At 43.3% G+C, this 16,215-nt stretch overlaps 1 protein-coding gene across 3 annotated transcripts; it reads left to right on the top strand.

The window, feature by feature from the left end:
• The first annotated feature begins 12,020 nt into the window (after nt 1–12,020).
• On the top strand, nt 12,021–15,765 carry FTSZ2-1 (Tubulin/FtsZ family protein). Of its 3 annotated transcripts, none has more exons than XM_079070978.1 (8): nt 12,021–12,300; nt 12,637–13,282; nt 13,765–14,064; nt 14,169–14,259; nt 14,365–14,489; nt 15,004–15,096; nt 15,202–15,267; nt 15,355–15,485. In XM_079070978.1, exons 2-8 carry the CDS (start codon nt 12,662–12,664, stop codon nt 15,358–15,360), a joined length of 1,302 nt encoding a protein of 433 aa, XP_078927104.1. In that variant the 5' UTR covers nt 12,021–12,300; nt 12,637–12,661; the 3' UTR covers nt 15,361–15,485. The 3 variants fall into 3 exon arrangements, with proteins under 3 accessions (XP_078927104.1, XP_078927103.1, XP_078927102.1); XM_079070977.1 differs by having other exon boundaries at nt 12,022–12,300; nt 15,374–15,765; XM_079070976.1 differs by having other exon boundaries at nt 12,022–12,300; nt 15,371–15,765.
• The last annotated feature ends 450 nt before the right edge of the window (nt 15,766–16,215 follow it).

Raw genomic sequence — 16,215 nt, 5'->3', positions numbered from 1 at the left:
TTATGATATGATATACATGATAGAGTTGGCTAGGTATTCATATTAGGACTAGAGTGGTCTGATTTTGTGATGCCTTAGCCTAGGAAGGATTTTGCTGCTATGTGATGCTTGAGAGCGAGTAGGTAGCAGTGAGGAGCTGATGCAAGGGTAGCCTATGCCAGTGAGATATAGAGTACTTGTGATCTGGGATCCAAGGAGGAGGACTTAGGGTGAATACTGATGCGGTGTGGACGGGAGTATAGGGCCCGTACTACTGAAGACACCGGAGCAGTGCGCACTCTAAGTAAGAATCCTTTGGGTACTAAGGAACAAGTAGGGTTGAGTTATCGAGTGCAAGTATGCTCGAGCGAGTCTCTGATATTTTTATGTTGTATTTCAGGGACATCATGGTTGGGACACGTCACAGACCTGAGCTGAGTGGCGTGAGTGACGAGGAGCTTCGTCAGATGATCCACGATAAGGTGGCAGCGGCGATTCGAGCCGAGATTCCGGAGATGTTTGGGTCTATCAAGACCACATTAATTGAGACTTTTGATAAGCGGTACGCAGCAGTGACTGAGGCTGCGGCTGCTGCAGCTACTGCAGCTGTAGCTGCTGCCAGACCTCAGGGAGGTGACTCGTTGTTGCTTCGAGAGTTCAGCAACACGAATCCACCAGAGTTTGACGGGACGCAGTATCCGATCGCTGCGATGAGATGGATGTAACGTCCCAATTTTCAAGACTAAAAATTTCTTTTATAAAACATTGCTTAAAACACATTTATCAATCCATAACAAAATCAGAGTATTAATTCCAAAACATATTTTCATTATCAGAGTAAAACATTCCCAGGATGTCTAATCTCTGGTGTGTGCCATGCGATCACCCCGAGCTCTTCCCTCCACTACCGGAAGTACCTGAAACCAAAACTAAAAACTGTAAGCACGAAGCTTAGTGAGTTCCCCAACCTACCACATGCCCTGAATAATCACATACTGCAAATACTGGGCCACGCCCGCTACTTCGGGCCTCGCCCACTACCTCGGGCCTCGCCCGCTACAACAGGCCCCGCCTGGCTTCGAGCCCCGCTCGGATACAGATCTGTTTCACTTAGGCCTCGCCTGTCACTGGGCCCCGCCCGCTAACTTATACTAGCACCTAAACATGCCACAACACATAACAAATATATACTACTGAATCCTGTTCTAAGGTCTCGCCTATCTTGGGCCTCGCCCCTGTCCTGCTACTGATGGGTCATGGAACCCCGTCCACGCTCCTACTGACAGTGAGATACAGGCCCGACCCACACTCACTCTTTTCCTAACTTGGGCCTCACCCCTGCTCTGCTGTTGGTGAGATACGGGACCTCACCCGTACTCACCTCCCTACCAGGCTCATACAAGTATCACACAGACAACAAGTATACTCTATCATGCAAACCATTCCTGGGCTCCCGCCCGCTATCAATGGACCTTGGTCCCAAATATCATACTAGCAAACAGTGCCTAGGGCTAACCCCCGGGTCTTCCTACTCATAACTACATGGGCCGGCATTGTGGCCGTAGACCCATCCACACAAAGGGAAACTCACCTCAACTGCTGAAGCTGCTGATAACCCCCTGGCTGCTATCTGTCAACTCTCTCTGAACCGCTGCTCCACTAGCTCCCCGAGATATCAATATCAATATCACACTTAGTCTATCTGTCCTCCGAAAGTCAACTAAGTATACTCTGGTCAAAGTCAAAGTCCTGGTCAAAGTCAACCTTCCAGGTCAACCCTACTCGCCGAGTCTGCCTATTGACTCGCCGAGTTCATACGCTCAGAATCCTTTCATTCGCGACTCGACTCGCCGAGTCAGCCCCTGACTCGCCGAGTCTACCGATTTCCGAGTCCTGTCCTGCCCAACTCACTGAGTCCCCACTCAACTCACTGATCCGAGTCTTAACTCGAAGGGTTTGGGGTTTCGCGACTTGACTCGTCGAGTCCAAGAACAGACTCGCCGAGTCCAAGGCAATCTTCAACAGACTCGCCGAGTTGTTCTTCCAACTCGTCGAGTTCCTACCTATCTTCATCCAACTCGCCGAGTCCACCCATGTGACTCGTCGAGTCGCTCCAGTTCTTAATCCATTCAGTGGCTTTTCGAGCCATGCAGGGGCTCCCAATCATAGATCTATACGCCCAAAGTCCATCCCTCACGTAAAGGTGCAAACTTTACGTGTAGCTAAGGAGATCTAGGCCCAAAACACTCCAAACTCGGGTTTAAGACAACCATGCATCACCTACACCCCCAAGACTGATACTTTATGACTCTCTAGGCCAGAATACACTTAGATCTGAAGTAACAACTTCAGATTCGGGCTCTAACTCGAAATGGTTCAAGGACATGGCATAAATGCCCCAAATCTCATAACAAAGGGAAAACTAGATGAAGAAGGGTGAAAATAACGACTTAATACCTTCAATAATTCTGAAAGGTGACCCAAACTCTGGATCTAAGTCCAATCCTTGAAGCCCCAAAGATTCCTTCCTTCCTTCTTCCTTCAAATCACCCAAAAATGGCAAAAGACTTGAATATGCAACAATGGAGGCTGAGGGTTTTAGTTTCTGGATGAGAGAGGCTCCAAGGAACCCTAATGGAGAGAATAAGACGCTTAAATAGTGCACAAAGTCCCGGATTTAGGGTTTTCCAACCCAGACCTGACTCGCCGAGTCGGTCCCTCCGACTCGCCGAGTTACTTAAACCCCGACACGGGTCCCGCTCCAACTCGCCGAGTTCACCCATGGACTCGACGAGTTGACCCTTTGACTTAGGGTTTTCTTTCCTTTCTTGGCCTTTCTGATTTTGGGTGTTACAATGGATTTCTGATATCGAGGGATGCTTCTACACGTGTTCATGTCCGGAGCATCTGAGGGTACGGTTCGCGTTGAACCAGCTTCGCTTGGGAGCGAAGGATCGGTGGAAGTTCGTGACGGCGAGCTTCACTCTTGCAGAGATTTCAGCGGTGACCTGGGAGAGGTTCACCACCATGTTCAGAGACGAGTATGTTCCCCCGGTGGAGAGGGAACGGTTGGTTCAGGAGTTCTTGACCCTCAAGCAGGGTACTGATTCGGTTACTGTGGTTACCAGGAAATTTCATGAGAGGGCGATGTTCTGCCCTAAGCAGGTGTCTACTGAGCAGGCACGCATGAGCCGGTATTTGGGAGTTTTGAGGAGGGATATTCGGGAGTTCGTGTCGAACTCGACTTACCAGACATTTGCTGAGCTCCAGGCAAATGCCCGGAAGAGGGAGATTGAGTTGGACACTCAGGCCAGGGAGGAGGCCGAGTCTCAGAGGATGGATCGGCGGCCGGCACAGTCTCAGCCGGCAGCCAAGCGGGCAAAGTCCACTGATACGAGATCTGGAGGCAAGAAGGGCCGCACTTGTGGGAAGTGCGGCAAGGGACATGATGGGGTCTGTCAATCAGGTGCTTGCTACAAATGTGGCAAGGAGGGGCATATCGCCAAGGATTGCCCCAAGGGATTTATGGTTTGCTTTCATTGCAACCAGACTGGCCATCGGAAGGCCGAGTGCCCGCAGTTACATCAGGGATCAACACAGGGATCTGCCCCTGCTACTAGGGTTACCGAGGTTCGGCCAGCGAAGGCCGAGGCACCGAAGGCTCGCGGGAGAGCTTTCCAGTTGACAGCGTAGGAGGTCCGCGCATCGGCCGATGTAGTGGCTGGTATGTATTCTTATTTATTTATGCTGAGATGAGATATTATGCTTATATGATGATATACATAGGTACTTTTCTTGTGAGTTCTGTACCTGCCTTAGTGTTATTTGACTCGGGTGCGGGTCGATCATTTGTGTCGATAGCGTTTAGTCGACACATCAGTAGCAGACGAGAGGCGTTGAATCGACCTCTGCGAGTTTCCATAGCTGACGAGCGAGCGGTGTATGCTACGGATGTGATACGAGGATGTGTACTCGAGATCTTCGATGTTGAGTTCCCGATAGATCTGGTCCCGATAGCGATGGGGGACGTGTGTGTCATAGTAGGCATGGATTGGTTGAGCCGATTTGGGGCTGTTATAGACTGTGAGCGACAGTTGGTGACGATACGAGACCCTAGTGGGGGAGTACTTACGGTGTACGGCGAGGGTACCCGATGTGGATCGGCGATTTGTTCGGCTGCGAGAGCGAGACAGAGTTTACAGCAGGGCTGCAACGGGTTTGTAGCCTATGTGATGGACGCACGAGAGGCCGCTGGGAGGCTAAGTTCGATGGATGACGTTCCGATAGTGCGTGAGTTCCCGGATGTTTTTCCCGAGGAGTTGCCGGGTGTGCCTCCCGAGAGGCAGGTAGAGTTCCGCATCGATTTGGTTCCGGGGGCAGCGCCTATCGCCAAGGCGCCTTATCGCCTTGCGCCGCCAGAGATGCAGGAGTTATCCTCGCAGCTTCAGGAGCTGTTGGGGAAGGGGTTTATTAGACCGAGTAGTTCCCCTTGGGGAGCACCGATCCTTTTTGTCAAGAAAAAGGATGGTTCACACCGGATGTGTATTGATTACCGGGAATTGAACAAGTTGACGGTCAAGAACCGTTACCCATTACCGAGGATCGACTATTTGTTCGATCAGTTGCAGGGAGCGTCTTGGTTCTCCAAGATTGATATGAGGTCTGGATATCATCAGATGAGAGTGCGCGATGAGGATATCTAGAAGACGGCGTTCAGGACTCGTTATGGGCATTACGAGTTCGTGGTGATGCCTTTCGGGCTCACCAATGCGCCAGCAGCGTTCATGGATCTCATGAACAGGGTGTGTAGACCGATGTTGGATCGTTCGGTGATCGTGTTCATCGACGATATATTGGTGTATTCGAGATCTAGAGAGCAGCACGAGGAGCATCTGAGAGAGATCCTCGGGGTATTGAGGATGGAGAGGCTTTATGCCAAATTCTCCAAGTGCGAGTTCTGGTTACGGGAGGTCCAGTTCTTGGGGCATCTCGTCAACCAGGATGGGATTTTGGTCGATCCGGCCAAGATTGAGGCAGTGATGAGTTGGGAGGTGCCGAGATCTCCCATCGAGATCAGGAGTTTCCTAGGATTGGTCGGTTACTATCGGAGATTTATCAGAGATTTCTCCAAGATCGTCGTGCCTCTCACCAGGTTGACCCGGAAGGGTGTTGCTTTTTCATGGGGTCCGGAGCAGCAGACCTCGTTTGAGTCACTTCGCCAGAAGTTATGCGAAGCCCCTGTGTTAGCCCTCCCAGAAGGGATGTAGGATTTTGTGGTGTATTGTGACGCATCGATATCAGGGTTGGGTGCGGTGCTTATGCAGAGAGGGCATGTGATAGCGTATGCATCGAGGCAGCTGAAGCCTCATGAGACGAGGTATCCCACCCACGATCTGGAGTTGGGGGCAGTGGTGTTTGCCCTCAAGATATGGCGTCATTATTTATATGGGGTTCGGTGTACCATATACACGGACCACAAGAGCTTGAAGTATTTGATGGATCAGCCCAATCTAAATATGCGCCAGAGGAGATGGTTGGACGTGGTAAAGGATTACGATTGTGAGATCCTGTACCACCCGGGAAAAGCTAATGTCGTAGCTGACGCCCTGAGCCGTAGGGCGGAGAGTGCCCCGATTCGAGACATTTGCATGCGACTGACAGTGATGACTCCGGTGTTGGACACCATTCGGGAGGCCCAGGCAGAGGCCGTGATACCGGAGAACCGCAAGAGGGAGCAGGTGATCGGGCATGTGGCCGAGTTCGTTACCGGTAGTCGAGGGCTGATGACCTTTCAAGGTCGGATTTGGGTGCCGTATGCAGGCGGGGCACGTACCATTCTGATGGAGGAGGCGTATAGATCGAGGTTCTTGATCCATCCCGGGGCCACTAAGATGTATTTGGACTTGAAGAAAGATTATTGGTGGCCCTGTATGAAAAGGGATGTCGCGTGGTTTGTCGAGAGGTGCTTGACCTGTCGCAAGGTTAAGGCCGAGCACCAGCGTCCGCATGGCAAATTGCAGCCGCTTGAGGTTCCCCAGTGGAAGTGGGAACAGATTTCCATGGATTTCATCACCAAATTGCCGAGGACCGCGAGGGGTGTCGATGCAATTTGGGTGATCGTCGACCGGCTGACGAAGAGCGTGCATTTTCTTGCTATCAGTGAGAGCTCTTCTACTGAGAGGTTGGCAGAGTTGTATGTGAGGGAGGTGGTATCGTGTCATGGAGTACCGATCTCGATTGTGTCAGATCGAGATGTACGTTTCACTTCCAGGTTCTTGAAGAAGTTCCACGAGGAGTTGGGTACGAGGTTGCATTTCAGTACCGCCTACCACCCCCAGACGGACGGATAGAGTGAGCGGACGATTCAGACACTCGAGGACATGCTTCGAGCATGTGTGTTGGACTTCGAAGGAAGTTGGGACACATACTTGCCGTTGGCTGAGTTTTCCTACAACAACAACCACCATTCGAGTATTGGTATGCCTCCCTTCGAGTTGTTGTATGGTAGGAGGTGTCAGACTCCCATTTGCTGGGGAGAGGTAGGACAGCGTGTGATGGGTAACACTGAGATAGTGCTTCAGACGACAGAGCAGATACATCAGGTTAGACAGAGGTTATTGACGGCTCAGAGTCGTCAGAAGAGTTATGCGGATAGGCGACGATCCGAGCTTGAGTTCCAAGTGGGAGACTTCGTACTCCTGAAAGTGTCTCCTTGGAAAGGAGTGATCCGATGCAGGAAGAGGGGCAAGCTGGGCCCCCGGTATATCGGGCCATTTAGGGTGACCGCGAGGGTGGGCAGGGTAGCTTATCGGTTGGAGCTACCTGAGGAGCTGAGACAGATTCATGATACCTTTCACGTGTCTCAGTTGAGGAAGTGTATAACCGACGAATCGGCGGTGGTACCGTTGGAGGATATTCAGGTGGATGCGAGCCTGAATTATGCTGAGAGACCAATCGCGATCCGGGATCGGAAGATCAAGGTTCTGAGGAATAAGGAAGTGTCCCTGGTGTAGGTCCAGTGGCAACATCGGAAAGGGTCCGAACTGACCTGGGAGCCGGAGTTGGAGATGCGGGAGCAGCATCCAGAGTTGTTTGCCGAGCAGGACTTCGAGGGCGAAGTCTGATTCTAGTGGGGGAGAATTGTAACATCCGGATTCCCAGGTATCTTATTTTAAGTATTTATATTGAATTTTAGAGAGGGACTCGGCGAGTAGGCGCTCAGACTCGTCGAGTGGGATCGCGCATTTCTGGTCTGATTTAATGAAGGACTCGACGAGTCGATGCGTGGACTCGGCGAGTCCGCGCTGTTAAGTGAAACCCTAATTCTCGGGGCCTGTGCCCTATTTAAAGGCCTTTATAGCCTCCATTGCGGCCACTTCACCCCTGAGAAACCCTAGAGAGAGAAAGAGAACGTTTGTGGTGCAAGAGGAAGGCTAATTCACCATTTCTTGTGTGTTTTAGCAAAAGAGAAGTAGTTTCCAACAAGAGGAGGTCAAGGGAGCTGTGGATCCAGGGTTTTCAAGTTCAGATCTACACTATTGAGGTATCAAATCGAACTTCCCTTCTGTTTTGGGTTAAGATCTATGATTTAGGGTTTTCTATTAACCTTTTTAGGCTTGAAAGGTTGAGGTTATGGTCCCTTGCTGGGTTAGATCTCAGATCTGGACCCATAGAGGTCCAGAGAACCTTTCCCATTCTGCTTTATGCTTGTTCATGGAGGATTGGAGACTAGGTTGCCATTTTTAGAGTTATTTCTCCATTTATGACATGATGTGGGTTGCATGCACGTAAAGGTTGCACCTTTACGTGACCTTTGAGCACTTGAAGGCCAGATCTATAGTTTAGAGAAGCAGATATGACCTCAGAAGGTCATTTGAGAGTTGTTATGGGAGCAACTCGCCGAGTCCATAAGTGGACTCGACGAGTCGAGTCGGGGTTGCCCCTCGATTCGTGACAGGTGTAACCCGTCGAGTGGAAGGATGACTCGACGAGCCAAGAGAGGCTGAAAGGATTCAGAGGACCCGCATGGACTCGCCGAGTCGCCCTTGTGCACTCGACGAGTCGGGTCAAAGTTTGACCGTTGACTTTCGTTGACCTTAGGGTTCTGGTCAAGACTGATTCAAGAGAGTTCAGGGAAGGGTAGAATGGCCTTCTACCCAATCTGTAGAGATGAGATCACGAGAGAATATTGATCGGGGATGTTATTTGAATAATAGGAGGAGGCTAAGTCGGGACGTTGAGCACGAAAGTTTATCCGACTTCATTGAGGTGAGTCTTCTCACTATACTGTACCTGGAAGGGTACCTATGTGTGACCGGAAGGTCTTATATGCTATGAGATGTATGAGCTGTATGTTGTTATGTGATATGTATGTGTTATGTATGTTATGTACGATAAGGACCGGAAGGTCAAGATGATATGGACCGGAAGGTCAAGATGATATGGACCGGAAGGTCAAGTGGTTACGGACCGGAAGGTCGATACGGGTAGGACCTGAAGGTCTACCGGGATTCGGGACGGAAGTCCCCTGAGACACATGGATCGGAAGATCCTACAGAGTTATGGCCTGGAAAGGCGTATGTGTTGTATGTGGTATCTTGGGGAACTCACTAAGCATTTATGCTTACAGTTGTTGTGTTATGTGTTTCAGGTACTAGCGAGGATCGCGGGAAGGTGCCGACATGATCCATACACACTGAGAGGATTTATGTATTTGAGGATCTTGGGATTTTTTTATTGAGATAACATGTGTTACATTGGATTACTATGATATTTTATGAATGAGAGTATGTTTTTAAAATGAAAAAATTGTTTTGGAAATTTACGTTGTTACACTAACCCTCAAACTTAATGTTCTTTTTACTACCCTTAGAAGGAAAGATCGGAGGAGAACTGCTAGAATCAGTAACCAAGGTGGAATCGATGCTTGACTCTATCTCCATATTAATCTCTGCACCAGAAGAGCCGGGGGATTTAGTGGTGGGTCCCACGGAGGATTTCAAAGTCCCGATAATTCATTTTTGATGAAATCTCTCTAGAAGAGTAGCATTCTTATCCTGAGGATTAAGAGTGCTTCTCTCCTCGTTTATACCCTGACGTAACCCAACCCTGCCATCTCGAGCATCTCGTCATCAGGACCGGCCCACTTGACAAAGTTCGTAGTTAGTCTATCAACAATAATCTGCTCCTCGGTACTAAGATTAGGGGAAGGTTCAGAGACTCGATATGTAATTCCCCCAAAACACATCGATCCAGTAAACACAGTAGCATCTACGAAGAAAAACTCATGCTTCCATTTCTTAATAAAAGTGGCTAGCCCGTCGCAGATGTCGACCAAGCCATTACGGAGAGAGAAATAGATCCAATCATTGCTGACCATCATCACATAGAAATGACAAAACATATGAAGAGTAGGAACGACACTAAGGGTTTTTCAAAGCATAAAAAAACACATAATCTTGTGGAAGCTATTAGGGGTGATTTGAGTAATGTGAAGATCATAGTAATCGTGGGTTACTCTTAAAAAGTCGAAGACATGCAACCTCTTACTAGCCTTAAAGAATTGCTAATATACCCTTACAAAACCTAGAGGGGGATTAGTGATTGATTGAGAGACAAAGGGAAGTTGTGGTCGTTATTGAAGATTGATCCGATAGAGCTTAACAACGTCGTATAACTTTTTTGGGGTAAGGGAAGATAGTATGTTATGAATGTTCCTATTATCTTTCGCCATTTGCAGATACACGACATAACAAGAATAATGGGATTCAAAGAAGAAAACAATGGCGGAAATGTCAAAAGAAAGCGAGTGGGAGGTTTTTAGGTTAACTTCTCCCTATTTATAAGGACAAAATTTTAAAAATGACAATTACGAGTAATAGAGTAATGATGAGAAATAGGGTTACAAAACGTCACATCAACATTTATGTCATGTTCAGACTTATCTACTTTTGGAAGGTTGGGAGATAAAGGCTAATTCGAATCATTACTATTAATAATTTGAACTAGGGGAACTTAACGAGGTATATACTATATAACCTCCATCTGGCTCAGCCTTACCGAATCACTAATATGCCTTTTAGGCCGGATGAACTTACCCTCGTGTAAATTCTACGCCGAGCCGAAGAAGAAAGATTTTGAACCATCCAAAAGTGAAATCGGTCATGAGTACTAGTGGGCAAGGTCCAGAGGGATAAAACCTTGATTTTTTCACGAACATGCTGTAAATGTCTGTTGGAAATCGTAACAGTACACTTGTTATATCGAAAGTAACTGTTGACCTCTCTAGGTACAACCTTTTGTACCTTCGGCAAAGTAAGCATTAATAACGATTAGGCGGGGCCTGCTCGGTCCAGCTAATAAGAACACTTTCCGATAAGCGAAGTATAAAAGATCAATAAACGATAAACGACACAAGTATGCGATAAAAATACATTTTTCGTACGTTAGGGAGGATTCATCGAATCGTTAACTAATTTAATCATTAGAGCGTTCTCCTGGGGTCCTATCCCAGTGAATGCCTAGCGATTTGTGGTGCATTTCAGGTTCGAAACGTTGACTCTCACTAAGGTACCGAAGGTCGAACCACCCAAAAGAGCCATAAAATATGAGTTGCATCAACAGTCGAGCCTTAAATTTATCAAACACTGTTTCCCAACTACTTTTTTTTTACCTATATTAGACCCAAATAGAAGACCTAGACAAGTAAAAAGAAGCTTCCCATGATTACAACCAACCAAGTTTGCAAGATCTTGAACATCCAACCACTCTACCACCACACCATAAATACTCTTTCTACTCATTTTCTTACTATGTATGTTTACAAAATCGCTGATCATTCATCAAAATGCTTAAACAATCTTACATTAACATATTTTTTTCTTTTTCTCAAAAACTTTTCAAAAGTACATTGGTGAAATTTTTTTATAAATTATATTAGGATAAAGAAACTTATTAGTTTTCACACTGGTTTGTATTAGGACTCTAGTTAATAGCTTATTGATATATGTCTAGTTTTTCTATTTTATTCATTCCAAATACTCTCACGCTAAGCTTGCACTCTCTTTCTTTCTCCATTATCGATTTTAATATATTCTTTTCATACACCCAGTGATTTTTCTCACAAGGTTTTCCATCTGAATTTTAGTGTTCTACTTGATAGTTTATTATATAGTTGATTATGTTTTCATCTGTATTTACAACAACCATTGACAACTAATGTTATAGAGAAACAACTATGTTATTAGACGTTTTATATGTACTAAGCCAAGATAAAAAAAAGTTATTATTAAAGATGTGCAAGATGTTTCTTCATTTTGTATTATTCACAAACTATGATCCATGTATTGTAGTCCATGATATGTACCATATAAGTATATACCATCTACTTTTTTTGTTAAAGCTATCGGGTATGCATGTCATGTGCCAGGGCATGTTTCTCCTTCCATATCACCATCACAACACCACCACACAAGATGGGGGTTGTGTTTTTATGGGTACATTGTGAAGAAGTGGAGAAAGGGGCGTCATTGAATATGATTGAGGCCACGACTCACCACACACCATGGCTCCACCTCATCACTATGTTGGAGGCGCGTTGGTGTACATGCCTTGGTGAGGTGCCAAATTAGCATCACATCCTGCGTGTTGAAGGGATACTGTATAGTCTAATAAAAATTTGATGATTTTACTAAAAAGATAAGACCAAATATTTGACATGTTTGATTGAGTATATGTTTGTAAAATACCATAATTTTTATAAAAAATATCTACACATCTAAAAGACAAAGGTAGCTACAATACAATACACATTGTGTCATCATTTTCTTAGTTTCAAATAATTGTAGGAGATGGATATAATACCAAGAAATTGAGTTTTTGATAACAAATAATTTATTTATGTTAAACTTTAGTATTAAAATAATTGAAAATGTTAAAATCATGATTAAAAAACAAAAACCGAAAAATATATGTTCTTTACAATCATGAGCCATGAAATAGGAGCAATATTACGAAATTAAGAAACAAAATAAAACAAAATTCGATGTCGATTTTGGTAAAGAGAAGAAATGTAGGTAGCCAACCAATGAAAGGCTTCGGCGATAAGGATATCATGTGAGAAATGTTGTTTCTTTTTCACTTTTGAAGATTTTTCATCAAGCAACTCTCAAATTTACATTACAATTAACAAACTGAAGCGAGTAAAGACGACAACTTCAAGATTAACGTTTAACACCCGCTTCGTTTTTAGCCCTTCTCTTCTGCAACATACTCTCCCAACTTTGCCGCCGCTTTGTTCTTGCTCCACCGCAGCTATCACAGGTTTTCGACTTTCATTCTCTCAATTTAGACACATTTTCGTACATACCCTATTGCCTTTTGGTGTTTCTTTCTCATATGCATACACCCAATTCGCATTTTGGGTTTTCTACTGTGTTTTATGTCTTGCTGAAATTATTTATGTTTAGGGTTCTTATCTCTGCGCTTACGCTGTTATCTGAGCTTTAAGTTATCGAATTTGCTGTTTTTCAATTCAATTTGCATTACAATCAATCGTGCTGCATTTTACCCTGGTCGTATTAATCTAGTTTGTACAACCATAGATTCAATTTTCACTGATTTCGCAAGTAAACCATCTTTTTGTTGCTTAAAAACCAGGTATTTGTACGCAAGGAACCCTATAATGACAACATGTATTCCACCATCATTAATCCCTTTAGAAGCTCGAAACTCAATGGGGGTACTAACTGTTTTTGGAGGGAGAGCAAGTTCCTTGAAGATGATTGATGACAAACATGCGTTTCCAAATACTTCCCACAAGATCGCTCATGTCCCCCAAATTCGATGTTTGGCAAACTCTCACAATATCAATCAGTTCAACAACAAAGATCAGTTTCTGAATCTGCATCCAGAGGTTTCCATGCTTAGAGGCGAGGGAAACAACACAGTGATTAAGGATAGCAGTTTGGGTGGAAACGTTACTGAGATTTTGAGAGATTCAACAAGTCCAGGTAATTACAATGAGGCTAAGATTAAAGTAATTGGTGTTGGTGGTGGTGGATCAAATGCAGTTAATCGTATGATTGAAAGTGAAATGAAGGGTGTTGAGTTTTGGATTGTGAATACTGATGTTCAAGCCATGAGAATGTCACCTGTTTTCCCTGAGCAACGGTTGCAGATTGGTGAAGAGTTGACTCGTGGACTTGGTGCTGGTGGTAATCCTGATGTTGGTATGAATGCTGCTAAAGAAAGTAGAGAATCCATTGAAGAAGCTGTTTATGGTTCAGATATGGTTTTCGTGACTGTAAGTTTTTTACTTCTGTTATATTTGTAGATTTTATTTCAGATGCTACTTGCTAAAAGCTGTGATATAATAATGATTAACAATACCCTTTGATGCTTGAATGATGCAACAACTTAAATGAAACCATGTAATGTATATGTACACGTTATACAAGCATGATAAATTTGGAATCTTAACATCTATATGAGATTCACATCCATCTAACTTTGATCCATATTTTCATCTTAGCATATTAGATAGTTTTGGTTCTTAAGATGTACCCCATAAAACAATTGTGTATGAACTATGATTACAACTATGTATCGATTCTAAAGCTACAATTTTTCTAAGGAAAAGGGAGTAATTATCTTAGGTTAAAACAAATCGGATCATAATAGAAACCAATTCAATTTATTTTGACCTGAAAGAGATGTGCTTATTGTTTGTTTTCCCTAACATTTAGCTGATGCGAGGTTGAATTTTGATTATGTGCATGCATGCAGGCTGGGATGGGTGGAGGAACAGGTACTGGTGGGGCCCCTGTGATCGCTGGTGTGGCAAAGTCAATGGGAATTTTGACCGTTGGTATTGTGACAACACCCTTCTCTTTTGAGGGCCGAAGAAGAGCTGTTCAAGCACAAGAAGGAATTGCATCGTTAAGGGAAAATGTCGACACTTTAATTGTCATTCCAAATGACAAATTATTAACTGCAGTTTCCCCTTCTACCCCTGTAACCGAAGCTTTTAATCTCGCTGATGATATTCTTAGACAAGGTGTTCGTGGTATCTCAGACATAATCACGGTATTAAAATTTAAAATAAATAAATAAAATGAGATTTCATGTCATGGGTATTTAAGTAATTTCAACTCCAGTCGTTCATTGATTTGATGGTTTGAAATTTGCAGATTCCAGGACTGGTAAATGTTGATTTTGCTGATGTAAGAGCTATCATGGCAAACGCAGGCTCCTCATTAATGGGGATAGGAACTGCAACCGGTTAGTATGAAACGAAAATCAAAATCAAAATCTACTTGGTTGTATTTTTACGATTTTGACCTTATCCTTATGGTCCATTCATCTTTATTTCTAAAAATAAAACAGGGAAGACTAGGGCTAGAGATGCTGCATTGAATGCCATTCAATCACCTTTGCTAGATATTGGTATTGAGAGGGCTACTGGAATTGTCTGGAATATAACTGGTGGTAGTGATTTGACATTGTTTGAGGTCTCTCTCTCTCTCTCTCTCTCTCTCTCTCTCTCTCTATATATATATATATATATATATATATATATATATATATATACTTGTATTCTGTATTTATTTATGTATGTGTGTTGTCATTGTTACATTTATATATGCCTTTTGTCCTTTGGATATTTAAATTATTTTGTTTCCTTTTGTCTGTGTTTGTTACACTAGACAAATTTTCTAGGGTTATTTCCAATGCTGAGGATAGGGAGGGCATTTATGTCTTTTGTACAAATAAGAGATCGAGTGGGTCCCGCCTGTCCCACTTTTTGGGTGGGCTAGTAAATTGACATCAGTCTCAGCCCATGTAAATGTTTGTATCTATTTTCATATTGATTTCCATCTTAGACACATGTAAGACTTTTTTGACTATTAATGAGAAAAATGTAAAGTATCCCTAAATAATGAAAAAATTAGAGGAAATTCTTGTATCATAATATTTTGTAATGATTATTAATAGTAGACATAAATTTCGGATGATACTTTTTAGGTAAATGCTGCAGCCGAGGTGATATATGATCTTGTTGATCCGAGTGCTAATTTGATATTTGGAGCAGTTATTGATCCATCGATAAGTGGTCAAGTAAAGTTTATTTTCTTTTAGAAAAACATTTTTACTTTTACTTTAATGGAAAACAAAAGAATTATAAAATGCAAATTTATATATTTTTATTATTGATTGGCTCAGGTTAGCATAACCCTTATAGCAACCGGATTCAAGCGGCAAGAAGAAAGTGACGGAAGGACTCTACAGGTATCTCACTTCAACTACCAAATAAATGTTAAGATCAAATTTACCATTTTACCCCTAGGGGTAGTTTCGGGATTTTACAAACAGTAGAAATGATTGAATGCAGCAGCAGGGGGGTCAGGCAGATGTGGCTGGAATGAACCGAAGATCACCAGCCTTCACGGAAGGCGGCTCAGTAGAAATCCCCGAGTTTCTAAGGAAGAAAGGACGGTCACGCTACCCACGAGCTTGAACTTGTGAATTTACCTTTTTGCCCATGTGATATAATACTACTGAAATATGGTTGTGTAGGTAGAGAAAATTGTTGCCACTGGTAGCAAAAACAAAAAAAAATGGTTTAAGAGAGCATTATTATGCAACATGTCTTTATCCAATAAAAAGTTGTAGGAAGTGAATGACAACTATTTTTATATTATTGTTTGTGGCTAGCAAGAGGTTAGAGATTTTTAGTTGAACATTGTGGAAAGATTTATTATATATACATGTTTGATTGTTTTGTTAGTATTAATACAAATATCATGTATTTATCATAAAAGTTCGAATTTAAGTTAGATTTTGATATATTTTTATTGCATTGATGGCTAGAGAAAGTTGTGGTTCATAACAGGGTGACAAGATTTTTTTTATAAAAATTTGGGGCAAGAATATTGACAAGTAGGGTTAGTTGAAGTGACCATCACATAATATCTCCCACTTGTCTAGTCACATTCATATTTGATTTAAAGTCTATGATTATAGACCTTGTAAATGTAACTACAAATATCAAATATTATGGCCATTCATATTTTGTTTTAATAAAAAATCTATCTTGCAATTTAATATTTTTATTTCATTGTTTGAATTTTGTCAAAATAAACCAAGATTCTTGTTGAATTACCCATTTTGGTTTAGTTAATGGTTAATGTCAGAAAATAAGTAACGAGCTTTTTTGTTTTTTGTTTTTTTATAAAA

The sequence above is a fragment of the Lactuca virosa genome, chromosome 9, assembly GCF_052849685.1.
Source record: "Lactuca virosa cultivar CGN04683 chromosome 9, Lactuca_virosa_CGN04683_v6, whole genome shotgun sequence".
In the NCBI taxonomy this organism is placed as follows: Eukaryota; Viridiplantae; Streptophyta; class Magnoliopsida; order Asterales; family Asteraceae; genus Lactuca; species Lactuca virosa.
Note: the sequence above shows the minus strand (reverse complement) of the source record. Positions and strands in the feature narration are given on the sequence as shown.

What these genes read in the sequence shown, in the direction of transcription:
- FTSZ2-1 (XM_079070976.1), top strand. Translation starts at nt 12,662, where the DNA reads ATGACAACATGTATTCCACCATCATTAATCCCTTTAGAAGCTCGAAAC. An exon ending in GGGGATAGGAACTGCAACCG is followed by an intron (nt 14,260 to 14,364) that starts GTTAGTATGAAA and finishes AAAATAAAACAG; the next exon opens with GGAAGACTAGGGCTAGAGAT. An exon ending in GTGATTTGACATTGTTTGAG is followed by an intron (nt 14,490 to 15,003) that starts GTCTCTCTCTCT and finishes GATACTTTTTAG; the next exon opens with GTAAATGCTGCAGCCGAGGT.